At 42.0% G+C, this 24,891-nt stretch overlaps 7 protein-coding genes across 7 annotated transcripts; 4 read left to right on the plus strand and 3 right to left on the minus strand.

Annotated features, from left to right (window-relative positions):
- Positions 1–1,216: 1,216 nt before the first annotated feature.
- BDCG_04121 (uncharacterized protein) lies at positions 1,217–2,449 on the plus strand (the record flags this gene model as incomplete). The annotated part of the gene is made up of 4 exons (XM_045419790.1): positions 1,217–1,482; positions 1,530–1,564; positions 1,658–1,971; positions 2,117–2,449. 4 exons carry the CDS (start codon positions 1,217–1,219, stop codon positions 2,447–2,449), a joined length of 948 nt encoding a protein of 315 aa, XP_045276019.1.
- A 550-nt stretch (positions 2,450–2,999) lies between these two features.
- Positions 3,000–4,273, plus strand: BDCG_04122 (uncharacterized protein). The gene is made up of 2 exons (XM_045419791.1): positions 3,000–3,258; positions 3,283–4,273. The coding sequence occupies exons 1-2, from the start codon at positions 3,048–3,050 to the stop codon at positions 4,194–4,196; spliced, it is 1,125 nt and encodes a 374-aa protein (XP_045276020.1). The 5' UTR covers positions 3,000–3,047; the 3' UTR covers positions 4,197–4,273.
- A 2,215-nt stretch (positions 4,274–6,488) lies between these two features.
- On the minus strand, positions 6,489–7,952 carry BDCG_04124 (uncharacterized protein). Its single transcript, XM_045419792.1, has 3 exons — positions 7,600–7,952; positions 7,145–7,537; positions 6,489–7,059 (listed from the first exon to the last, which is right to left on the minus strand). The coding sequence occupies exon 2, from the start codon at positions 7,531–7,533 to the stop codon at positions 7,150–7,152; it is 384 nt and encodes a 127-aa protein (XP_045276021.1). The 5' UTR covers positions 7,534–7,537; positions 7,600–7,952; the 3' UTR covers positions 6,489–7,059; positions 7,145–7,149.
- A 251-nt stretch (positions 7,953–8,203) lies between these two features.
- On the minus strand, positions 8,204–9,412 carry BDCG_16858 (uncharacterized protein). The gene has a single exon (XM_045426046.1). It carries the CDS (start codon positions 8,684–8,686, stop codon positions 8,369–8,371), a length of 318 nt encoding a protein of 105 aa, XP_045280752.1. The 5' UTR covers positions 8,687–9,412; the 3' UTR covers positions 8,204–8,368.
- Positions 9,413–10,333: 921 nt separating this feature from the next.
- Positions 10,334–11,817, plus strand: BDCG_04125 (uncharacterized protein; the record flags this gene model as incomplete). Its single annotated transcript, XM_045419793.1, has 4 exons — positions 10,334–10,447; positions 10,560–10,640; positions 10,725–10,793; positions 10,903–11,817. The coding sequence occupies 4 exons, from the start codon at positions 10,334–10,336 to the stop codon at positions 11,815–11,817; spliced, it is 1,179 nt and encodes a 392-aa protein (XP_045276022.1).
- Positions 11,818–12,857: 1,040 nt separating this feature from the next.
- On the minus strand, positions 12,858–17,510 carry BDCG_04126 (uncharacterized protein). Its single transcript, XM_045419794.1, has 6 exons — positions 16,633–17,510; positions 16,059–16,518; positions 15,351–15,968; positions 14,952–15,278; positions 14,482–14,880; positions 12,858–14,416 (listed from the first exon to the last, which is right to left on the minus strand). Exons 1-6 carry the CDS (start codon positions 16,633–16,635, stop codon positions 13,596–13,598), a joined length of 2,628 nt encoding a protein of 875 aa, XP_045276023.1. The 5' UTR covers positions 16,636–17,510; the 3' UTR covers positions 12,858–13,595.
- A 5,461-nt stretch (positions 17,511–22,971) lies between these two features.
- Positions 22,972–23,184, plus strand: BDCG_16859 (uncharacterized protein; the record flags this gene model as incomplete). The annotated part of the gene is made up of 1 exon (XM_045426047.1): positions 22,972–23,184. One exon carries the CDS (start codon positions 22,972–22,974, stop codon positions 23,182–23,184), a length of 213 nt encoding a protein of 70 aa, XP_045280753.1.
- Positions 23,185–24,891: the final 1,707 nt, after the last annotated feature.

Genomic DNA, 24,891 nt, shown 5'->3' on the forward strand with positions numbered 1-24,891 from the left:
ACTCTTCACGGGTAACTAACAAATTTTCCTTCTTTATGAACCTAGTGGCTATTGGCCACATAGTTGTTCTACCCTGATGTGGGAGGATTACCTGGCAGCGAGAAGCATCATGAATGCTTTGACGAATACTCTACGAGCTCCACAACAATTTTGATGCAGCGCCTGAAGCAACCACATTACACCTCCGAGGAGTACTGAAGAAGTGCGCGTCTCGCGCCTAATATAGAGAATTTCGAGTGTGGAAAGTCTACATTCAGCCAGCCCTTGACCCTCCAACCTTGCCAAACGAAGTGAGATATTTCTGTCCTTGATCAGTGGCTGGCTTCATTGGGTATCTTTGCAGAGGAGGAGGAGGACAGGAGTTTAGCCAGAACTACTGGATTGAACCATTCACCGGGTTGAGAAGCATGCCCCTTCCTTCGTCCTCCCATGCTATGTCGTGTTCAAGCTCATGAAGGCTGGCTGAGAAATTGCCAGGGTTGGACACCTTGTGTGATGACAAATCTATCATGATGAAGCGCACTATACGTGCGTGAAAACCCGAGGCGCCTGATGGCTGTGTCTATAAGTTTGGGTAGGTCTCCGCTCATATCTTGCGCAACTGCCAGACATGTGGTCGTGCTTGAACAAATTTCTATTCAACAGGCAACAATTGCAACTCATTCCTTAACTCATTTCTTAACTATACTAAATAATCCCCATCCGTGGCGGTTGTCCAGATTTCTACCAACGGCAATGAGTGCTATCAGCTACCCAGCAATAGCGCAGTCCAGCGATACATTGGGCGGCCAGTATATTACTGGAAGACGCTTGATGACAACGCCAAAAATGCCCAAATAGTGGCAAATGACCACGGTGTCTACCTGCGGCGATCGACCAGCATGGTTATGTACACTCTCGCGAGGGTGGCTCATGGAGTCTAATCAACCAGGGCGCAGCCAAGATCTGGGCTTCTGGCTCAAACCATTTTTACAAGTGGAACTTGGCAGCCCATTGACAAAAGTCCCCGGTTCAAGGACCTTGCCGTAGACGGCGATGCTTATACCAACTTCACATGGATGGTACTGCTTGGAGGTATAATAGCACCTGGCACCACCTTGATGCTAATGGTCACCTTTCCGAAATTGCTGCAGGCGGAGGACATCTCTATATGCGCCATAACAATGACCAAGTTTTCCAGTACCATGGTACCATTCATTGGACCAGAATTTGCGACATGGATTCGCACGCCATCCAGATTGCAGCAGGCATGGAAGGAGTCTTCAAGCATTGCCAAAATGGTGGGATATATAAACATGTCAGTGGAACCTCATGGAAGAAAGTTAGCGGAGAGATTGCCAACTTCGAAATCGCGGTAGAAAAATACCTGCACCGAGCGAAGACTGAAAATACCATCAGCCGTTTAGACTTCAATAGCACCCCCTGGCAAATCATCCGACCACCGACAGGATGGCACACTGAGAAGGTTCAACCTGCGGAACAGTATAAAAGTGGTTACGCAGAAGCCCAGCGCATTTGGCTCAAAATAGGAAATGGTGCCCCGGTCAAAGTCACTTAATAAAGGGTACGTATGGTTTATTGTCCGTGGCCTTTGTCGGTGTTTCTTGCCCCTTCTGGTCCTTCACGTCTTTCTTGCGAATAGTGACCTTTGTAACAGCGCTTGCAGACGCCTTCACCCAGTTCAAGGTTTCCCAGGGGAAATCGCCTTTTAAAGTAGCTTGGTGCAAGAGCGATATGACGGAGTCGATCAATTATATGAAAAATGGTACCGTCGACGCGTGTATCACCTATCACGCGGCCGCAGAACAGTTAGCCATTGACCAAAACTTTGCTAGAAATCCCAGCTACTATGCCTTCCGGGAGCGCTTCCTACTAGTCGGCCCACCATCGAACCGGGCAAAACTCGACAGCAGTGATAGCGTGGAGGAAATGTTTCAATCAATTTACTCTGTAGCTGAGTCTGGCAAGAATGTAAAGTCCCTGAGCCGGTAAATCCGCCCCCAATATCAAGGAGTCGGAGTTGTGGATTAAAATTGGCGAGGTAAAGTCCCCGCCGGCGAGCCCTCTAACGATTGGAGGTCATAGACACATACATACTGACTGTCGACTATGAAAGGCTCCATGGGCTCAAACAAAGTCTCCATGGTACCACGAGAACGCAGAGTATCCAATCCAAGCGCTGACGACTGCGGTAAGGTTGGGAGAGTACACCCTTACAGACTGGGGAGCTTCTCTCTCGGTCCCTCACGAGGTCCAAAACAACCTCACCATCTATAAAAAGGGACCAGACAAGGAAGATGATCCGCTCCTTATGCCTGCTCATCTCCTAGTGAGCGATGAGCCTCCGCTTGCAAAGTATTTCGCGCATTGGCTGGTTAGTAAAGAAGGTCAGGTAGTCGTCGCTGGCTTCATGAAGGATGGAAAGCATGTTTACTCCGGTGCGCCGTGAAACCAACTGCACAATGTGAGTTCCTGGCTTTGTGTGTAATCAAGACCTGCTAAAGGACTTTCTCAAGGTTGCAGCTCAGGTTGCCCTACATAGCTATCGACTATAATACATGCGGATTAGTGCGTTTGACTTTAGGCGCGAAGTAAATTCGATTGTTATCACTTGGTTCCTTTCGTTTTGATGGCCACTTCGAAAGGCTAATTCTCCTCTTTGTTTGCTTCATTCTTTCTTCTTATTCCTTTGGCCGCTTCATGTGATATCTGTGGGAGCCCTAGGCTTCCTAGTACGGACTAGCGCCCCGCACCAAGCATATATCGCTCACTAGATAGCTACCAACAATACAATCACTCAGACGTCCAACAGGTTATAGCCCGGATAGCTTTTTTTTTCATTAAACCTTCCGCAATCACTACTTTTTCTCTTATCTGAGGTATAAAACGTCTCGCGAGCTGCATCGCTGAACTGCAGAAGGAACCTGACAAAAAGCAACTGTTTTGAAAGCTTTGATCGCGGGAAAAGATTGATTCAAAGGGGGGGTAAACAAATGCCTCCAAGAACGCGAGCTACTGCAGGATTGTTGGATACACCTGCAAGCAACATGGATATGAATGAAGAATACAGGCAGGATACACCTACTCCCATGCCGAGGGGGGGTGAAATGGGATCTCAAACTGGAGGTCAAATGAATGAAAACGCCATGATTCGAATGATGATGGATTATATGAAGAAACAGGACAAACGAATGGAAATGCTCATACAAAAGCTAGAGAGCAACTCAAGCTCTCTGTCAACTACTCAGGACCCTATTAGTGAGTATTGAAAGGATGCCAAAGCCAAGCTGGAAGGAAAGCATGTAATCATTCTCAACGGATCCATCAACTACTTGGAATGGAAGAGTTCAATCCTTGTGAATGCTCATCTTATTCAGGCAAAAGATGTTCTTATCAAGAGAGAAACAGTGCCTCCTACCACAGTGCCTCTGGATATTGAGCTTTGGAATTGGAAAAATGAGCTTCTCTATACCCGGATTTTCCAATCTTTGAACACCACTGTACGCAATTCTCTGGGACCATTGGATGAAGATGCCTATCTTGCTGCCACTATATGGAAGAATCTCGCTCGACGCTATGCTATATCTCGCGCAGAAGAACGCCTTCTAACCACTAAAAAGATGAGAGATTTACACCTCAAGAACAGCGATTTCCACACCTATCTTGCGAATTTCCGAGATCTTAAGGCAAAGCTGGTATCTCTGGGAGAAAACTGGGCTGAGTGTACCTATCATGATCTATTCATTCTAGGATTGGGGGATTGGCAACAGGAATTCATTAGAATGAAGCTGGATGAATTCTATGCTACTAAACAGGGCCCTATTCAGAATCTGAACCTTGATGATTTGATGGATCAACTGGCCACGCGAGCCACCATCAACATGCCTGCTACTATCACTCATCCTTCCACTGCGAGCCCTGTCACTGAACAATTTGATGAACGCCAGTGCCACTACTGCAACAATACTGGCCATATCATTAAATACTGCTGGTTTAAGAACCCGAACCTCGCGAATGCTGAATGGAAGAAGCGTAACAAGGAATGTATCAAGGCATTGAAGACAGCAAAGGATAAGAAGAATAAGGATAAAGATGATATTCTCATGAGCCAGCCAGGCCATGGATTCTTTGCAGGAGTTTCCCTGGATGTCTATGAACTTATGAAGGATCAACCAAGTTATTCACAAGATGGATAAGGATATGATGAATATGACAGATGAATAAGATGGATTTGATTTCATGTATCAGACCTAGTCCTAATGAGGAAACTAGGTGCTGCTTTTTGTAATTAATTATTATTGCGGATTTGAATGATTTGAGAAAGATAGATAGGATAGCTGCACGGTAGCTAGTCCGAGGGGGGGTGTGGGAGCCCTAGGCTTCCTAGTACGGACTAGCGCCCCGCACCAAGCATATATCGCTCACTAGATAGCTACCAACAATACAATCACTCAGACGTCCAACAATATCTTCCTATTGCTGACTACATCGGTGGGTACTGGCTATCGAATTGGTTATATCCGACTATCGAAAAATGAAAAGAAGCAAACCCCGAAAAAGACAAAAGGCAGGAGGTCCCAGACTAGAAATGTGGCACTCAAATTGATTATTGAAGGGGTAGCAAGTAATTCCCTGATCCATGATTCATGAGAAGCATGGAAGGCCAAAAACTATTCAAATGCGTTCATTATCATTTCACTATTTTCCATGCAAACAATATTGAAGAATCATTCTTCTTAGCACGGAGAATATAAGATTCCGTATTGGGGGATGATATGTCAGACATCTGAGAGAAAGATCAAGGCCGGAGCGCGATTGAAGATAAAATTCTTCTGGATGGAATTTGGAATGGACGAATACTTTGCCCCTTCCCACTTCCACCCCTTTGCCGCCGCTCGTGGGTTCGTTCACAATGAGACGTAAACCACACGGGTGATGCTCTGACTTTCCAATCTTCAATTGATCTAACCATCCGCAGACAACAACGATTCGACGTATATGATAAATAAAAAAAACCCTGCCATTAGTCTCGGACACGATGCGAGTTCATCCGCCAATTATCATGGCAGGTCGGGGGCAGCTCTTCATCCTGCAAGAGCCGTTTCAGGATATCGGGTTTTTGAAAACCCTTTTTATATATATTTTTGACTTCTAGAGCCTTTTGCTCTCAGATGCCGAAGAAAGGTTAATCCTCTGCCTCATGATCGCCATTATCGTTGCTTCCGGAGACTTAGCGGCCGCAGCTTAAAGCTGTTCAGATACTCATAAATGAGTTTTTTTTTGTGCGTTGTTCCGCGCTTGTCCTGAGACGAACATCCATGAATGAGGATAATACGGGAAACGCGCGAGGATGACAAGTTATGTTACAATGCATGACAGCGCAAGGGAGAGATGCACCAAGGGCAAATGACCGCGTATAGCGCTGTACGTTCGCTCGGGCTTGCTTTGTTTCCCTCGTATGTATGGTAATATATGTAATATATGTACAGTACTTTACTCGGTCCTTACACTCTCGTTTTGATTGAACTGCAAGCCATTGATCCCACCCCGGCTTGGGCTGCTGCAAGTCAGCATCTGTGATGGTCGAATAATTATTAGTGCTGGCATTGAGTTTGGCCGCTGATTGTGGGGTGGGGGGTGGTGAGGACCAGACCTGAATCTTCCCTTCCTGCGGGGTGGGGCGATGAACTTTCGACGGATTCTCAGCTATCGAATTTTAGAGAGCCCCGCAAAGAGATGAACCATCTCTCAAGTCGATCGACCATCGCATGCTGGCTAGCCAATAAGGCAATGATCCTCTTGCCTCTCTCGATCATGATATTTGAGCATCATTCTCCAACGTTCGTGATTTGTTTAGGAGGGGATGGCCGCCGTAGAGAGGGATGGACGATCTGCAACACTGTTTGAAAAATCCCTGGTTTGAATTGATGACCAGAAGAATCCTGCCTGCAATGGCCGATAGATAGGGTGATGAAAGAAAACTACTGCGTAAATCCTAGGAAGTTCAGAATCAGGCTATCGAACCGAATGCCTCAAGGATACGTGGCCGTGTTCCTGGTATTTTCTCCTGGTTTCTACACCAGGGAGCTCCGGGGCAATGATCCTGCGATCGTCCGGGGAATGAGCGGAATCGTGCTCTGGCGTCTTGCGTGTTTACCACTAGATGGTTGCAATGTATGCACCAAAGGGCATCACACCGGGGTTAGCCGCATATCCATCTCCAGTCTACCTGGCTATTGAATTGTAATCCGTCTTTTCTGTGTGCGATTCCAACATAATGATGTTGGAAAAGGAATAGAGTTGAGATATCTCTACGGAGTACAGAGTAAAGTAATGTGCAGACGATTCCGAGTTTTTTCCCGAGTTGACTCGGACTTGGTCCGCCAAGACCCCGACTCGGCATCGGTCTCCTTCTCGTATACGCAGTATGTTCGACTCGGCTCGACTCGACTTGTCGGGATATTGAACCTGGCTCGAATACCTAGTGTTTCAAGTCGGGGGTAATCTGGATCCATCCGAGTCAAGGCTCCTCAAGTCATACCTCTCTAGCTCTTCCAACTTCGTTTTCAGTTGCTGAGCCATCATACCTCCCTACCCTACCATCCATCTCGAGATCGCATTCTATGTGTGCAACGGAAATGGGGTCACCCAAGAGCTACCAGAGAGCTTGTTGCAGGCTTGTGATATAATATTCCTTTTGGGGAAAAAAAACGCTACTGGAAAGGAAAGGTTACATGAGATTGGGATACAAAAATCAATCCACTTCCATTTATTTTGAATCAAATCCCAATTTCGATGCCCTTTTCACTGCTTCGGGGTCTCCTTCCCGCCATCTACAAATGCTAACCTTTCCAACCGATCATTCTCCTTCCTAGCCTGCGCCCTCCGTTTTTCCTGCAAAAACTTGGCTTTGCCAGGCTGGATAAAAGTCATTCTCCGTAATATCAGCTATGATTGGAGCGAATATCGTGTCGTGCGCGTTTCGCTGATGAAAAATGTTGCTATCGTGATTGTTAGGTCCAGGGGTAGAGCGTTTCCATTGCGGCCTATTTATTATTGCTGAGCTCAGGGAAGAACGAAGTTAGTCCCAAATCTGTCCAGATCTTAAAATCAAAGTCCATTTAAACTTGGATCAGACACTCACCAAACTTAATTCTTAAATCCCCTGACACGACAATCTTCTATAGCCAGCTTTGCGTCCTCCAATTCCTCTCTCAGAATTTTCGCCCAATCTTGGAATTTCTCAATTTCTTGATAAGCACCGTCCAGCCGTTGCCTGACCCTCTCGACTTGTCGCAGTAATTCCGGATCCTGAGCGCCTTCAGCCACTTGCGCTACAACTTGCATGACAGCGTCATTGAGCTGGACGTCTTCAAAGAGCTCGATGGATATGTCCATAAGCTGAGAAATCTGGACTTGAAACTCCTTCATCTTAGCATACCAATCATCTAGCAGCTGGAGCATTTCTTCCTGAATTTTGAGTTGATTCGTCTTTGATTCCGGGAGTTCGCCGGCCATCTTTTCTCCTTTCATTTGACTGCTATAGTTTTAGCTTCGCTTTTTCTATTTTGACATTATGGCCTGAATTGTATTACTGACCGATAGGGACTGGAAAGTTAACTGGTATTTGCAAGATGTCCACAAGGAGAATCGCGAGTTAGAGAGGTTGCATTATCCGTGAGAATTCAGTTGCGAGTTCAAGAGCACGGAAAGACGTACTGATCTTTACTCTTTTTAGAGGGTCCATAGGCTGGGTGTTAGGCGGTAGTGTTATTCGAGCTGGAGTGCTACGTTCACTTTTTCTGTTTGAGGTTCATCACTTACATTCTCCTTGGGTGATTATTTGTTTACTCTGGAAGAATTGCCAGTATATGGATTCATCCTACGAGCTCAATATTGAACACTTTATCCGAAACCTAAAAGGATTCTGCACATTGAATACTTGATGAGCATGTAACATATCGTAGCATTCTCCTTGAGTTAAGCTACTCCAATTGCTTTTTGTCGCGGCACACCTTTATTCATTGTTGATTTTTGCTTGCCACGCGATAGAGTGGGCCATATCCACAGATATTCCCCTTTCGTTTTTATCTTGAATCCTGCCCAAGCCTTTCGTGTACTGGGTGTGTGTTACAGCTGTCTTGTCCCTGCGTCTCATCCTAGATGATTAATTGAGGTTAACCATGGATGCTGAAAGCCCTCAATATCAATCTCAAGTAAAACATGAAGTTTATCATACTGTTTCTTATCCACGGGATTCAAAGCAGTCACTCTGATGGTTTGAAATATAAGGCGATTGTGGAAAAGAAATTAGAGGGACAATAGGAAGGACAACAATGCAACCATAAACCTCAAGGAAAAAGTCACTTCAGCCCCTATACAGAGTACAGTGCCGTGCGAAAGCTGATGAACTCGATTTAATGGTGAAATTGCCCGCCTTTGTTATTCTCCTCTCGGACAACAAAAATTGTGATATCATCGCAAAGGCACATGTTAACAGTAGGGACGAACGGGTCTTCACTATTCCTCGCGGAATATGTTTCATCTTCTTGTCCATCCTATTCATATCACTCGCACATCTGGAAGCTAGCTCAAGGAAACCGAAGCCCTGTCTTTTGTGTGTTCCAATACTTGGTTGAGACACCTTGCAGAACATTGGCTCCTTGTAATTGCCACGATTAAACATACTTGTTCACGAAGATCTACGTCCGGATATGTGCAGCGCTCTATTGCCCATGCTCTCTTCAATTTATCCAGATCGCCGTGCGTGATCCTCTTCATGAAGAAGTGCAACAGCAGATCCCCCCTAAGCAGCTGTCCCTAGTATCCGTTCTCTCGAAATGCAAAGAGAGTGGCATCGATATACTGCCATTGATTAGTGGGTTGACAGTACTTCGTGGCCTTGCACCTTTGACGCCTCGCAGCCTTCTGCTTTAACTCGCAAGGAATTCCCAGGCACCGTTATGTTCCGCTGACGTGCGATTACCGGTTTATCAGGAACAGACCTGGCAAAGAGCAACGAAGACTCTTCTCCAGGAGTGCTTCATTCTGCCCGTGGGTCTGGATGTTGTACCTGCAAGTGGCCTCGCGGAACCTAACTAACTTCGTCCCTTTTCAGGTATACACGATGCTCACTGCTCCAATTTGCGAGTATATTGATCCCGGGTCACGATTCACACACTTTGACATCCAGGTAAAATATTTTCTCTTTCGTTTCGGCGGGGATTTCCTCCAGCGAAGTTAAGCAGAAACGAGACTCCCTTAGATTGGTAGGACTTGCATTATTCATGCCAGTAACTTGTATCCATGTCTATTTCGTCCAAGAATACCTCCTACTTCCAAACCTAATGATCAAAAGCGAGTAGTCGGATTGCGAAATTTTCTCCTTGCCTGGGGAGGCAGCAATCTATTTGTCGCTTTCAGTTGGGGAGTGAGTTCGATTACATTTGCCCGCAGAGAACTCAATTGGGTGAACTCAATGCCCATAATTTAAGGGGCAATACAGAATGCAGCATCTCATACCTAAGTACGCTCCCCATATTCTGTCCCATTAATTAGCTGTGAGCTGAACAAATATGTAGGTAGTTTCAGAGAATCATCCGACCTATCTTGTTTCCTACAAGCAAATGTAGCTCTATACGCGATATAAGCCAGACCATCTTTTAATCAACCTGGGGAAGTGCGAAGAAGGATGGGCATATGGACAGGGGATATAGTTGCTTGCTGTACTCAGTTTTTATTTAGTATGATTCTAGAAGATATGGCTGTTATAGGGCAGTTCACAATCCAGGGGTACAATATAGCTCCCTGATTCACTGTTATTCAGCCAGCGAGTCAGTAAGGTAGATAGATACAACCTTGAATGACAATTCTGACATACCTAATGACCTCACATGCTCTCTTCCCTTGGTGAATATTGTTTGTATGACTGCGTGAACAAAACCCACGACGCGTCTATTCCTCCAGCGCGTGGCATGACCTCATTTGGTTTCCTTCTCCGATTCATAGCACAGGACACACACCTATATATATGCTTACCACACCCCAACCCATTCAGTTCCCTCACACCTACGCGTTCTCTCCCCCATACCGAACTGCTCAGTGCGGTCTCCTCCCACTAGATATCTCAGAAGATACCATATCACTTTCAATTTGCATTTACACAAGCTCCGTCAGGGGACTCAGACTTCCTCGTAGCAGGCTTGCCAGCAAACCAACAAACTCCCCTCCAAAGGCCCTAGGAGGCTGATATTCCCTTCCCTCCCCAGCCTGTGTGGAAAGGGGAGGATATCGGGAGTATATATATCTATACCATGCGACCCTGGGAAATATAATGGGACCAAACTATGTAGCCTACCAAGTCCACGACGCTCCATATTCCTATGGGGCCGATTGCTCAGGGATGGCAATGGCAAGCCCAGAATATGAGCATCAGTTCTGCAGCCTGGTAGGTTTTGAATGCAGGAAAACTCCACCAGAAACTGCATATGCTTCATTGGAGGAAAGCGGAAAGTTGGAACAAGAGCAAACTAACAGGTTCGTCTCTCCATCCTTCTCAGCGGAGTCATACAGGGAGACCTCGTCTGGAGATAGATGTGGAACCAGTTGATCTTGAAATGTCTCTGGATATAGAGGAGCAGGTAGGTTGACCATACGCGAATATTACGCGGTATATCACTTGATAAGGACGGATGACTAACTACTCCTGCGAGGCTGAGAAATAGGCAGCTTTGTCTGCGCAGCGAGAAAGGGATGAAAGGAGATGCAGGGAAGGTAGGAATGGTGTATGCGAGGTATTTATTCCTCGTAGTTTACCTTGAGGCAGACTCTCAAGAGTATGAGAATTAGAATTAAAGTGAGAGGAGACTTGCACAGAGAAGGGTATGCTGACAGAACCCTCAGGGACACGGGGGTCATCAGATGCCGCCAGTGGTTTACTCTGATGGGTACCACGGCCCTGATGTACCCCTCGGATGCCCCATATACCAAAACACGAACAGAAACAGTGAAACCCCGCAACATATTCGCGTAGAAGAACAATGCGGGCCTAATCAAAAGGCGCCGGAGGTGGAAATGGACTTCAGGCCCTGCGCGGATGACAAAGACGAACCATGCGAACACGAACATAGCTACACGCACATCCACACCGGTGATCGAGTACTAACGCTGAGAATACCATATTTAGGTCCAGTGGGCTGGACTGTCCCTGCCCGGGACGGTCCACAAACCACCAGGCCATTTCTCATTTACCAGGATCCCACAGCTGGCTACCGGTCACCGCCCCCGCCACCAACAGCAAAGAGGCCAATTGGTGAACGCGTTCATTTGCTGGCAAGCGACGACAAGGAGAATGTAGCTGAGGACATGGATGAGAATGAGGAAGAAGGGAATATACCCGATCACGACGCTTCTTATGTGGAGGATAATATGGTTGCTGAGGCGGAGAGTATCGTCGAGCTTGCCGCGATGAACGATGGGTGGGATTTATGGACGTTGAGGAATAGACCACAACATCTAAGCTTGAGTCAGGGAGGGCCTGGGTATGGGCATGGGCATGACCTAGATCATCAGTACGGGCATGGACATGGACTCCAGCACAATCCGCAGCAGGATGATGAACCCGAGATAGAGTACAATGTCGCTGTTGGCGGGTCATTGGAGGCGAGTCCGGTGCGGTCTCAGCGAGCGCACTCGAATTCCATTGTTATTGTTAGTCCTCCACGGAGAGCTAGCCGTTTGGATGACGGGGATGCTGGAAACGCGCCCTCCGTGAGATGGAATGGATCGCCAAGGGCAGGGTCGTCGTTGTTTTTCTGAAAAAGTGAACAAGCGGCAAGGTGAACTAACTAGTTACCCTGCGTTTTTCATTTTCCGTTCAATTTCCCCTCGTCGTATGCACTTCTCTCCCTTTCCAGTTCTCGTTTTCCAACCAACAACCGTTGATACGATGGGATATTCGGCTGCACGCCGCGCCGGATCATTCCTGAATAGAGAGCAGTGGCTTCTTGGCGGCGGCATCAGCGCATCCCAGGGGACCATATCGAGCGCCAGGAGCGGGAAGCAAGCAGATCATCCTTGTCGTGTTCACCTCACATCACGACAAGCATGAGGAAGACAGGCAAGGCAGCCTTGCAGAGTTAAATACTCGGTAAAATGTTAAGAATATTATGGGCTTGATCGAATATAGAATAATGCTAATATTAGATAATTATTAATAATTAACTATCGTATAGTTAGTTATACAACAATATAAACAGTGGAACGTCCATCGTTGAAATCGTTGAACATTCAAACTCATTTAGGAGGGCAACGATGGGAGAAAATAATGAGGTCAGCTACTAGTGCGGTCAGTTGATGTGTAACTATAACCTGCCTGCCTGCCTGCCTGCCTGCACGGGCAGGGGCCAGGGGCGAGCCAGGGGGGGCGAGCCAGGCCAGGGAGCTCTCGAGTTTCTCGATGCATAGTTCCCCAGCCGCAAATGTTTAAAAGCCACGCCTAAGGATCAAAATATGAAAATAAACCTCGCCCTCGCTTTCCTCTTATCTTGCTATATTTCTGTTTTTCTTTAAGAAAAATTTCGAAAAAAGCATCGAGCGTATCAGCTTCTTTACATTTGGTTATGTTCGTTAAAGATTGAGTCAAGGCCATGACAAAAAGGAAAAAGAGCAATGAAACAGAGAAATGAAATGCAGTTGCACAAGTATCTATCTGTCCAATGCATGACAATATATGTGTGCGTGTGCTTCGGGTACCTGCATGAATATTGAGTCGAAAAGGGGGCCTGGTCCCTCTGATGTTTCCCCGAAAGAGGCTTTTACAGAAAAGGAAGAGGTGTCCAATATATATATAAGGGTTATTTTTTTATATATTTTTTTTATATATTTTTTTTTCTTAAAAAAATCAATCCCTCACAAAACAAATGTCCCCAGATATATACATAAAAACAGGAGTTTGATTGAACTGGTATCATTTTGCTAATATAATTCAGGACTAGATCTCCACGGCGACTCGACACTGGGGAGGGAACTACACAACTAAAATTCAACAAAACCATGGGAAAATTCGACAAGCCGAAAAGAAGGTTGAAGGGGGAAATTCCTTCCCTTGAAGAAGAATACTAAAACAAAATGAAAGAAAATGATGAAAAAAAAAACCAAAAAAAAACAGCAGTTTGATAAAGCGAAGGGGTATTTCGATTCAGCAAAACGAGCCTCTCATACCAACCAACCAACCGCGCACTCCCCCAATATATCCTGCCTGTTCCGTCGAACTGGCACAAAATAAGTTTTTAGAAACCCATCATATCGTCCTTCATACATACTCCCACCAGTTTTCATCCAATTATGATTAAATCGTATTATCGGAAAATAATAATACCTCGTGGGATGAGCAAACACAGCTGCTCGTTATAATTACCACAAACCAGAGCTTCTCATTCAAACCTACCGCATTGCCAGGGCACTGCATGGCATGTTTCCACCTCCCATCGTCCGCGATCACACCAAAGCGACAGAGGGGAACCCAAAACCTAGAGGCGATGGTAGAAACAAGTAAAAGAAAAGAAAGAACGACAGGAGAAGAAAAAAAAAGAAAATTAATAATGAATCGGCTCCTCATAAATCGGCGGCCTCCCCTTCTCCTCATTCCACGTAATCTTATTCTTCTCGTCAATCGTCGCATCCTCATCGGTAATCGCAATCACCTTGGACGTATGCGCTACCTCCTGCCTACTCACTCCACCCGCGTCGCGCGGAATCCACAACAACGGCGGCTGCGAGCCGACAGAAGGGTGGAAATACGCATTTTGCTCTATTTCGAGGGTATATGAGATATCTCCGAAATCCTTGGGGACGAGCTTGCGTAGAGTCTCGTAGTTGGCATATTTGTCTGGGCGCAGGAATTTGCCGATGATGCCTTGTGGTTTCAGAGGCAGGAGGTCGGCTGGGTTGGATATGCCCTTTTCGGCATCTCCACCCTCTGCACCATTGGTGGATGGCCCGACGCCGTTCTTTTCTCCTGGCTCACTGCCATCTTGAGGGGAGCCGTCTCGGGCGAGCAGATCCTGTTCTTCAGCTTCGAGGTTCCGGGGCAGGTACTTGAGCAATGGGGTGACGGCCGCATTAAGTGACAGGTGGTAGATAACGACGAAGACGAGGAAGATGATCATGAGGATTAAGGGGCCGAGAGCGCTCTTGTCGCTGCCGGTGCTGATGGCGAAGAGCCCGATCAGGCAGAGAATGAGGAGGTAGCAGCCTACGGCTGTTTGTTGGAGGGCGCGTGGGTAAATCATGCCCTTGGTGTCGATGTTGCTGTTAGTGACGTACAGCATGTTGTAACGATATGCGACGTAGAAGAGGAACAGGCCAATAGTTGCGAAGCCAAGGACCAAGGGGGCAATCGCGCCGTAAGTAATGGCTGAAAGAGAGGAGAAATCAGTATGGAGTTATGGTTTGATAGCAAGGGGAATGGGTGTTACGTACCAATCACGCAAAGATTGGTCAGAACGGGAAGGACAGTTCCCCAGCCCAGTCCAGACAGGGTTGACCACCGTTTGTACATTTTTCGGGGAGTGTTATCAAAGAGCTTGCCCAAGATCTTGGATACAATCAAGCCTACGATCTGGAGCAGAGCACCCGCACTGAAGGTTAGACCCTGGAGAATGAAGTACGCAATATAGAAGTTAGACGCTTTTGGGATATTCTGAGCGAGGAGTGTAGCTGCGCTCTGAGGATTTTGAATAATTTTCTCCACGACGCTGGAGGCGGCGGAAGACAACGTCGTAACGAGGAACACCTGGACAACCTGGAATCCGAAATAAAAGTTTTGGGTCCTGAGCTCAGCAGCGGCTGTGGTTGGGCAACCACCAAGTCTTGCCATTACTGCAAATTGGGAAGAGGTAGAAACGATTAGCTCAGAGCGCGATTTACTAGGTTCGGAAAACAACACTTACATCGAAGGATGATGGGTAGGAGAGCCATGAGAACTGCGAGCAGCACGGCAGGGAGGAGGGCAGTGATAAGACCCAAGATGACCGGAGGGCAATCGTTGATGAATCTGAGGAATGGAACTTTCTCTGTCAGGAAGTTGATGTTCGAGATCGCACCGACAACGGCAACGGGAATCGCCCAGAAGATGATCAGAGCCACAACGGCACCGATGGTGGCAGCATTTCTGATAATGAGCTCCCACCACTTAATCCTCAAATTCGACCAGATGATATCATTAGGGTTAAGACCAATGTATCGTGGAGCCATGTGGAGGGGTTGGTTATGAGCAACTGGAGTGATCGCATTAGTAAGTGTACCCCGTAATGACTATTTTTTGGACATAGAGAGCAAGTTTTACATACCCATTTGATATGCCGACTGAGCTTCATTTTGGGTGTAAAACTCAACAAATATCGCCGATATCTTGGCAGCGTCACCAGCACGATGTTTCGCCTGGAGAGCTTCAATTTCCGGATTCAAGCGCTCGATCTCAGTTCTTGACCAGTTGATGGTATCGACCTTTTTACCGATGACTGGTTTGAGTTTATGGGTAGGTCTATCGGAAGGTTTGATCCAGCGAGAAGCCACTGAGCCCGATTCTCCCTGAGCTTCATCGCTAGTGGGATTATCTGTGTCATGGTTTTCTTCGTCAGCTGGCTTAGCCTTAAGCGACTTGATGCGCGCGACATTGGCCAATTTAATCAGCTTCGTTTCAGCACCCTCAAGGCGGAACGCAGTTTTGTCTCTTGCTTCGACCAAGTCCGCCAATTCCTTGGTGTCAGTTGGGATCCAAACGTTTTTCACTTTATCATTGCCATAGATACGTCGAATTTTTTCTTCATTTAGGTATTCCTGAGGGACGGAAGTGAAGAGAACGGTCTTCGAAGAGATACGAGAAGCATAGAGAGGGGAGAAGAAGTATGCCTGACGCAAGTTGATGAAAAAGAGCATTTCACGTGTGATCATGAAGAAAACAAAACCTATGCATGATATGTGATATTAGCATTTGGGTTTACTTTCTAACCACCCAAAACAAACTACAATGATTTTTGGGAAAAACAGGAACCTACCAACGAATATCCAAGCCACAAAAGTATGTGCATAGAATCTATTCAGGTTGTTTTTCACATTCCCAAAAGTGAGAAGATCCAATTGCTCCATTCCCCCACCGCCAGTGGCATTGACGGGGAAGAGGATTGGCCAGGTGATAAGACAGCCGACCAAGCAGATGGTCGTCGCAATCTTCAGGTAACGAAGAAGGAGATAGGCATCGAGGGAGTGATGTCGCAGCACGTATTCATCGGACAACTTGGCCATTGAAGTTATCCAGCCGAAGATTCCTGGCTCTGGCGCTGGAGTGCGCTCCTGCTCCCGCAGCGAGCCAATATAGGTTCTCGGGGCATATTGACGACGTTGGCTTTGACGGAGAATGATGAAGACCAATACCATGGCCCCCGAGATGATGAGGGTGGGGACCAAGGTCGAGACAAGCCCGGAGGCGGAGTTGGAAGTGGACTTGGGATCCTCGTCCTTGCGAGCGGAGAGAAGAGATATATGTTAGTCGACGAAGCCAAAGCAGGCTCAACACAGCTCTGCTTCAGGAGCGGAGACATTGAGAACGAAACTGGGATGTTTATTGCTTACCATGGCTGCGGTTTCTGCAGCTACTCGTGCTGCTGCTAAGTTCCGCTGCCAAAGCTGCACAACACAGGTGGGTGGAGAGCCGCCAACGACAGCAATGAGGAGAGGGAGGCTCAAGTAACGATATATATCAACTAGCCCCTCAAGCGCAACGGAATAGAAAAACAAAAACAAAAGGGAAACAAACGGTCCGAGAAGGGGGAGCAGAGCTGAAATAAGTACGAAAAGAAGGAAGAGGAAAAAAAAAAAAAAATGGAATGAGAGACTAATCAGCAATAAGGTCCCTCCGCAAAAGAGTGAGTAGGGAGCAAATCAATGAGCAAAAGGGGCGGACAACAAAGATGAAGTGGACAAAACGCCCCAAGCTCAAACTGTTCAATCGCAAGCCACAGCTCGAATCCACGAGCCAGGAATTGCCGTGCTTGTTGTTCCGCCACCAGTTACCCCCCAAAAAGAAGAAAAACAAGCAATCCGGTGGGTGGGTGGTTGTGTGATGTGTTTTCGGCTCGGCAGCTTGGGAAAGTCGTGGTGGAAATTGATCTGGGCGGCGGCTTTGTTTTGTCTAGCGTGCGCTGAGTCGGCTCACAACAAGGATTCCGAAATATAAACTTATTCCTTTCTGTACTGTCGGGTTTGTTTTTACTCTTCCCCAGTGTCTTCTTCCAGCGAGCTCAATATTATTATTTATTACCGGCTTAACAATATCAACAGCAAAGCACCCCACAGAGTGGCGAGTTTTTCTCCCTAGATTTGCAGGGCTTTTGCCCCGAGTTAATCGCCACCCCGTGACTGGACAAAAACTCAGCTGGATGCACTGTTAAATCTTTATTATTATTATTATCTACCCAGTTGACCGCCGACTCTCTCTTTGGAGATCTTAGATCGCGGTGGGTTGGGTGTGGCTGGAATTACTGCGCGCAGGAAGGCCTGAAGGTGGAGCCAACACCCTCAAGCAGGAGTCTCTGCTGCCAATAGCCATCCACGTTCGGATCGGAGAGCTCGAGAGCGAGCGAACTATCGTTATTTAAACTTCGAGCTTACTGAATAATGAAATAACCCCCCTGTTTCGCGCTGCATAGCAGCCTGGTGTGTTTTTACCCAAACGCACGGATAGGGTTTGGCACGAAGCGGCGCCTTGCACAGGGTATTCTTGACAACCCATGATCTTCAGGCTGGGATTTATATTTTTATTATTATTATACATATGAATGTTGTTTTTCGAGCCGTCTTGCCACCAGAAAACAAGGAAAACCTCGAGCAGCCGCCCCAGTCATATATTTCTCGCCGTTTAACTAAATTTGTAAAACCCCCAGTGAAAGGTAGTTACTGAGCTAACTACTGCGTATGCTTACACTCTGGCTGTGGCTCCTAAACAAGATTTGGCTAGCAATAGAACCTGAGGTGGCAAAAAGATGCTAAAAAAGCCCCAAAATTTCCCGCTGTTTCTCCAGCTCTGATTGATTTTGAATGTGGTTAGACTCTGCTGACAGCAGCTCATAAGTGACAAATGTGTCAAATGAGTTTTTTTGTGGTTTTATGTACTAGTGTTACATTACTATGTATATATATCAATTACATTCATTTTATTTATAATTAAATAAAGCTTATTAATTATATTTTTACTGTGTAAGAAATTAAGCTTTATAAGCAGTTATTTTATATAAATTATTAAATTTTATATAAATTATATAAGTAATAAAGAATTAAAGTAAAAATAAAAATAAAAATATAATAAAAAATAATAAATAGTAAAATAATTTTTTATATTAGTATTAAATATTATAAAATATATAAAAATATGTTAATTATTTTTATTAATTAATGAAGAAGTTTTTAAAGTAGTTAATTAATATTATAAAAACTAGTATTATTATTATTATTATTATTAATATTATTCTTTTATTATAAATGTATTCAGTTAGAAACTATAATATTTATCTGAAAACTTTAGTTTTCAGAGTTTTTCTAGTATCTGTAAAGCTAATTATTATACATTTATCAATTTCAGATATGTAAAACTAGAAAATTTCAGCTCAGATGTAAGAATAAGTACTTATAAATAGACTGACTGCTGAGATTATAAATTTCATATTTAATCTCATTTAATTTAATCTTATACATTTCTTAGTGTGAATTCTACTGAGATTAATTATTAAAAAAACATGTAAAGTAACTATATATCAGATCTTAAAATGAGATCATAACTTAGAAAAAATAAGAAAATAGTTTTATTTAATTTTATTTAGTCTCATTCTTAATATAAAGTTTATCATTTTTAGACATTTTAAGGTTTTTTTAGACTATTTTTAATTTTTTAAAAAGTAATGCTTTTTAATAACACTTAAATAAGATTTAAAGTCATTTAAAGCAATAAAAATAATTTAAATTGAGAAGTGAAAATCATAATCTTATTTAAATAATATGATAAGATGTTATACTTCAGACTGTATCAAGACTCTGCTGCAGTTTTACACAGCTCATTACTTCTCTGTGAATAATTTCATTCATTTCACAGACTGTTCAAACTGGTTTTTAATCACTCTATAACATTATTTAAATATATTATAGAAAGATTCAATTGATGAATATAAGAACCTCACTTCTATATAAGATCAGCAGATTACTCTTTCTTAATAGTAAGATACTACTGAGATATCACTTCAGCTATTCTTACTTATGAAATAAGAGAAGAGTATTCACTCATTATCTATATAGAATAACTAGATACTGACTTCTTATTAAAGAAGTCAGTAATTCATTTTTTCTTCTATAGAAATATATATAAGAGTTACTATATTTCTTATATAATCTTTATAGTATACTAAGTATCATATCTGTGATATTCTCATAATAACTCTGTAGCTTATGAGCTTACTATTTAAGTAAGATAGTTAAGCTCACTTATACAGCTTCTTAAACAACTATTTCTATATAATATTACTGACTAGTTATTACTATAATTCTACTATATTACAATTCAAATCACTTAATCTGATTATAAGTTTGAATCAGTTAAGCTTTATTAACAGATTAATATAATTTTATATATTTATACTAAGACTGATCTGATCTCATTCTCTGAGAGAAACTTCACATTATTCTCTAAAGTATATATATCTCTATCTTAGCAGAAATCTGAGATTTCTAAACTTACTATATATTTTAATATAAGCTCTTCAACTGCTTTATTACTGCTGCAGCCTCTACACATCTATATCTATTATAAAGATAGAGAGATTAAGATCAGAAATTCTTTAAATTATAAGAAAAATATATTATCTGAATTTCACAGCTTTACTTATACTTTTAAATGAAAATTTCATCTTAATCTGAGCTAGTTTAATACTTATAAGATATGAGTAATATACACTGTTAATCTTCTTGAAGACATCTCTGTGACTACTTGAGTTATTAAGAAGAGAGAGCTTGAGTGTACTAATACTATTATAACTTGAAAAGAATTCAAAGACTTTCTACTGAATCAAATTAAAGATTACTATAACTGCAGCTTTATAGTAACACAGCAGTTCAACTTATTATATTAATAAGATAATAATTATTATTATTATTATTATTATTATTTCATTATACTTATATACAAGCAAAGCTTATGATGAGTCCTTGCATGATGTTAAATACAGAATAAGTGTTAGTTATACAGAAGGAAATACAGATGTTGAGATCATGTCAAGATAACAAGAACATAGAAAATACAAAGAAGTGACAATTAGATACATGTGATAATAACTTCTCAGCTCAGAAACATAGAGTAATTTTATTGAAGCAATTTGTACACCTCTGTATTTATTAGAAATCTGAGGTGCTTGAGTTCCGGATTTAATGTATTCCCTGCGGGTTTCGAACCCACACACCTTGGTTTCCCACGCCAAGGCGCTACCGGGGTTAATAAGATAATAAGAATTCTTTCAATTTCAATACAAGATTTAAAGAATATTAAGAGAAATTAACTGATAATTTAAATCAATTAAAGACATAATTTTATCTCATAAAACTGACTTATAAGATACAGACAATGATATCACAGTATCAGAGTTTATTAATTAATTATACTGAGCTTGTTAACTTAGCTTTCTAAATCTATTTAAATAATTAATACTCTGAGAAAAAGACTAATAAGATCTCTTCTAAATAATTAATAATGAAATCTAAATAATACTGTAACAGCTTTAGTGTAGAGAAAGTAAAGAAGAATTTCAAGTATTCTAATTCTTCACTCACTGTGAAGAAATATTAAAAAAGATTTGATAAAGATCTCTATTTTAACTGCAGAGCTGATAATCACTATACTAGTAATTATAAGAAGCTGAAGAAGAAAAGAAACTGAGAAGATATCTTTTTAAAGTTAACTTCTCTTCTGATAAATATATTTATAAAAGATAAAGAAGAGAAAGAAATAAAGAATTAATAATTTTCACATCTCTGAGTTTATATTATAATCACAATAAATACTCTGAATAGAGAGATATCAGTGAGATATCTACTTAACTCTGAGATAAATACTAACTTTATATTCTATTTCCTTTCTTTAATAAAGAGTTGAAAGAAGATAGACTTATCAGATTATATAAAATTTATCAATAAAATAAAATATCACTATTTTAACATAATTCAAGCAAAGTGTATAATTACAGACTTAGAAGAAATCTTTAAAAAAAGCAGTCTACTTCTTTATACAGTTAATATTATAGATGAGAATATTATTCTAGATCTTCTATAATTAAGAGAAAATAATTCTCTTATTAACTGAGTTACTCAGATATAACAGTATTATCTTATTAATAAAGAGACAGTAATAGAGAAATCTGAAGAGTTTTATTGAAAGAATCTTAAGAAAAAGATAGAGTTAATATACTGTATAGCAGATAACTGAGACTTAAAGATAGATGAAGAAGTTATCACTCTCACTATAAAATTAACAGTAATATCTGTTATTAAAGATGAATATATACAATATCTCTTTACAGATTATAAGAATGTCTTTTCAGAAAGAGAAGCAGTGAAGTTTTCTAATATCAAGATATATGTGGCGGGCTGCGCCCGATCAATCATATAGACTATTCCATTACACTTCATAGATTCTTCCATTCCCGATCGCTGATCCGCGGCCGCTACGAACGCGCGTAGTGTATGCTCCGATTCTCAGCCACTCCTGATCACTGATCCGCGGCTGCTATGAACGCGCGTAGCGTACACTCCGATTCTCAGCCATTTCCAATCATCAATCCTCAGCTGCTACAAACACGCGTATATTCTTCCACCCTGAAGCTCCACCATGTACACCACCACATACATGTATAAATATTCATCTCAATCACTGATTCTCACACTTTCTCTTTCTTTCCTTCTCTAACATTTTTATCTTTGTTATATAAGACCTATAATATTATACTGATCTATTCAGTGCAGGCCTCTTACACTATAAAAACATTCATCATCTCCTTATTAGAAATGATTATTCATTGAGAGATATCTGAACATGTAACAACATGTAAGAAATAGAGAAACAGTTGAACAGTTAAGCAGACACTGAGTTCTCAGATAGTCCCCAGATAGAAGCTTGCTCACCAGTTGCCCTGGCCCTGCAACAAGATCTTATGAAGAGAATAAGATCTTACAAGAGAATATCAGTGAAAGACCTGAGAGTTCTGACACTCAGATGTATAAAAATACAATTACACTTCTTCAGATCTCACAGATATCATACATTCAACAATTGATATAATCATATCTAACAATAATATGAAACCCTTGAACATGAACATAGATACAGTGCCACAGTGACTCTGAGCAATGTTGAAACTACAATAACAATAAATAGCTGATATGCATGCAACTCAACAATGTCAATATGAAGAGATTCAATGATTATCACAACAAGGAACTCATGTGATCCCAACATCTACAGAATTGAATACAAAAGCACTGAAAGAATGCTTAGATGCCTCTGCATATTTTAATGCTTCTGATCTCACTCTCTACTCATCATAAAGGATGGAAATGCTCGTGAAACTAAGTGTAGATGAAGATTTCATCAGTTCATTAACCAATCAAGATTGATATATCAATGAACAATTGAAGGATCATGTGAAACAGAAGTTTCATTCATGAATGAAAGCATGTGAACCAGCATTGTGAACATCTGACAACATCATGAAACATCTTGATATTCTGTTTCAAGACACTGCCATACAACAGAAAGTATTAGATTGGTTACAGAGCATCTGACAGAGGAACACTTCTCTTACAACATTCATCCCTGACTTCAACATCAAGATTCTAGAAGCAGGTAGTCAGTCTTGAGAGAATTGAATGAAGATTAGCATGCTTAAGAAGACATTGACTTTCAAACTCTTACAGACTCTTGTAAGTGCAGATGAAGACTCAACTTATGAAGGCTTCTACACACAGCTTCAGACAATGAATGACTGTCTTACCAAGCTTAAGAATATACAGAACAGTGACAGAAGATATTACACCCCAGCAACTTATACACTCATGCTGAGGAATAACAATGATGCAGATGCCATGAATTGAGTAGACTTGAATATCTACACATAAGCAAGGGTCTCTGCTATCTGAACAGGCTTCTGAGTCCCTGAGATCACTTCTGAAGAAGTTGCTGATCAACATCAACATAGAGTGTATATCAACTGTAATCAATCAGAACACATTGCTTTCAACTGCCAATTGATCTTTGTGTCTTCTTGTTTGAAGAATGGATCAGCACCTGTCCGCGCCAACCATGTTGCATTAGAGGAAGATTCAGAGAATAACTATAAGAATACTCTGATGAAACAGGAAAAAGATTAGCTTCTATTCAAATTCACAAACAGAAGCTTGAAGAGATCAGACAACAACAATTTAAAGAGAAGATGACAATGAATGTGATTCTTGTATTCACTGTGATTAATAACATGTATAATATGAAGGCCATGGTAGACAGTGGTCTATGCCACTATGCAATGATAAAATCTTCAGTCATAAGACATTATAATCTTCAGTGTATCCCTCTATCAAAACCCTGACTTCTCACAGGATTTGATGATTCAAAAGACATTTATACTCATTACATGGTGAAGCTGATCATAGATGTAGAAGAACATCAACATAAAGATGTCTACATGTATAAAGTTGATAATCTTGATTATAATCTTATGTTAGAACTTGCCTGGCTATCTGAACAAGGCATCTTGTTGAATACTTGAAACAGAAGCTTGATATTCTCTAACAATGATAGAGTCCATGAAAATAACATTCATAAGATCATGAACCTGACACAGATCTCTGCCAATGTGTACAAAATACTCTGAAAAAGAAGTTATCATCAAAACTATCAACAGAGTCACTGACAGCAAGATCATGTGTCAATCTATTCCACCAGTCTGATCAATATCAAAAAGGCCCTAGAAAAGTTATCCCGTGTTACAATAACAGATTCTTGTATGAAACTCCCTCAACAATATCATGAATATCTAGATGTCTTCTGACAAGATAATATTATAAACATACCTCTCTTACAAGGTTCTGAAGTGAATCACAGTATCAAGTTAGAGAAAAAGAATGATAAGAACTCTGAATCATCATGAGACCCTCTTTATAGCATGTTCTGAGATAAACTCCTTCTTCTTCAAAAGACACTCAATAATCTGTTGAATAAAGAATTCATATGCATTAGCAACTCTTCTGCTGCAGCCCCTATTCTCTTTGCAAAGAAACCAGGTGAAGAACTTCAATTCTGTGTGAACTACTGAGGTCTGAACAGATTGACAAAGAAAGATTGATATCTCTTATCTCTCATCAATGAAACCCTAGCATGGATCAGACAAGCTCAATGATTTACAAAACTAGATGTCATTGCTGTGTTTCATAAGATTTGTATCACTGAAGAAGATGAATGACTTACAGCATTCTGAACATGTTATAGTCTCTTTGAATGAATAGTCACACTCTTTGAACTGATTAATGCCCTCAGTACATTTCAGAAGTATATCAACTGAGCACTTCAAGATTTCCTTAATGAGTTTGCATCTGCTTATCTAGATGACATCCTCATTTTCACTGATGAATTCAGAAAAGAATATCAAGAACATGTGTAAAAGGTATTACAACAGCTATGAGAAGCAGGACTACTGATAGATATTGATAAGTGTGATTTTGAAGTCAAGAGTACCAAGTATCTGAGTTTTATTATAGAAGCTGGCAAGGGGATTCAAATGAATTCTGAGAAAGTCTTCATCATTC

Source organism: Blastomyces dermatitidis (assembly GCF_000003525.1).
Source record: "Blastomyces dermatitidis ER-3 genomic scaffold supercont1.4, whole genome shotgun sequence".
Lineage (NCBI taxonomy): Eukaryota > Fungi > Ascomycota > Eurotiomycetes > Onygenales > Ajellomycetaceae > Blastomyces > Blastomyces dermatitidis.

Bases quoted from the DNA above. Each gene is read 5' to 3' on its own strand.
- BDCG_04122 (XM_045419791.1), top strand. From the start codon at position 3,048: ATGGATATGAATGAAGAATACAGGCAGGATACACCTACTCCCATGCCG. The intron at 3,259-3,282 runs GTGAGTATTGAA...AGGATGCCAAAG, and splicing joins AACTACTCAGGACCCTATTA to CCAAGCTGGAAGGAAAGCAT.
- BDCG_04124 (XM_045419792.1), bottom strand. From the start codon at position 7,533: ATGAAAGGAGAAAAGATGGCCGGCGAACTCCCGGAATCAAAGACGAAT.
- BDCG_16858 (XM_045426046.1), bottom strand. From the start codon at position 8,686: ATGTTTAATCGTGGCAATTACAAGGAGCCAATGTTCTGCAAGGTGTCT.
- BDCG_04126 (XM_045419794.1), bottom strand. The intron at 15,279-15,350 runs GTATGTAAAACT...CGATCACTCCAG, and splicing joins TCAGTCGGCATATCAAATGG to TTGCTCATAACCAACCCCTC. The intron at 14,417-14,481 runs GTACGTAACACC...CCTCTCTTTCAG, and splicing joins GACCAATCTTTGCGTGATTG to CCATTACTTACGGCGCGATT.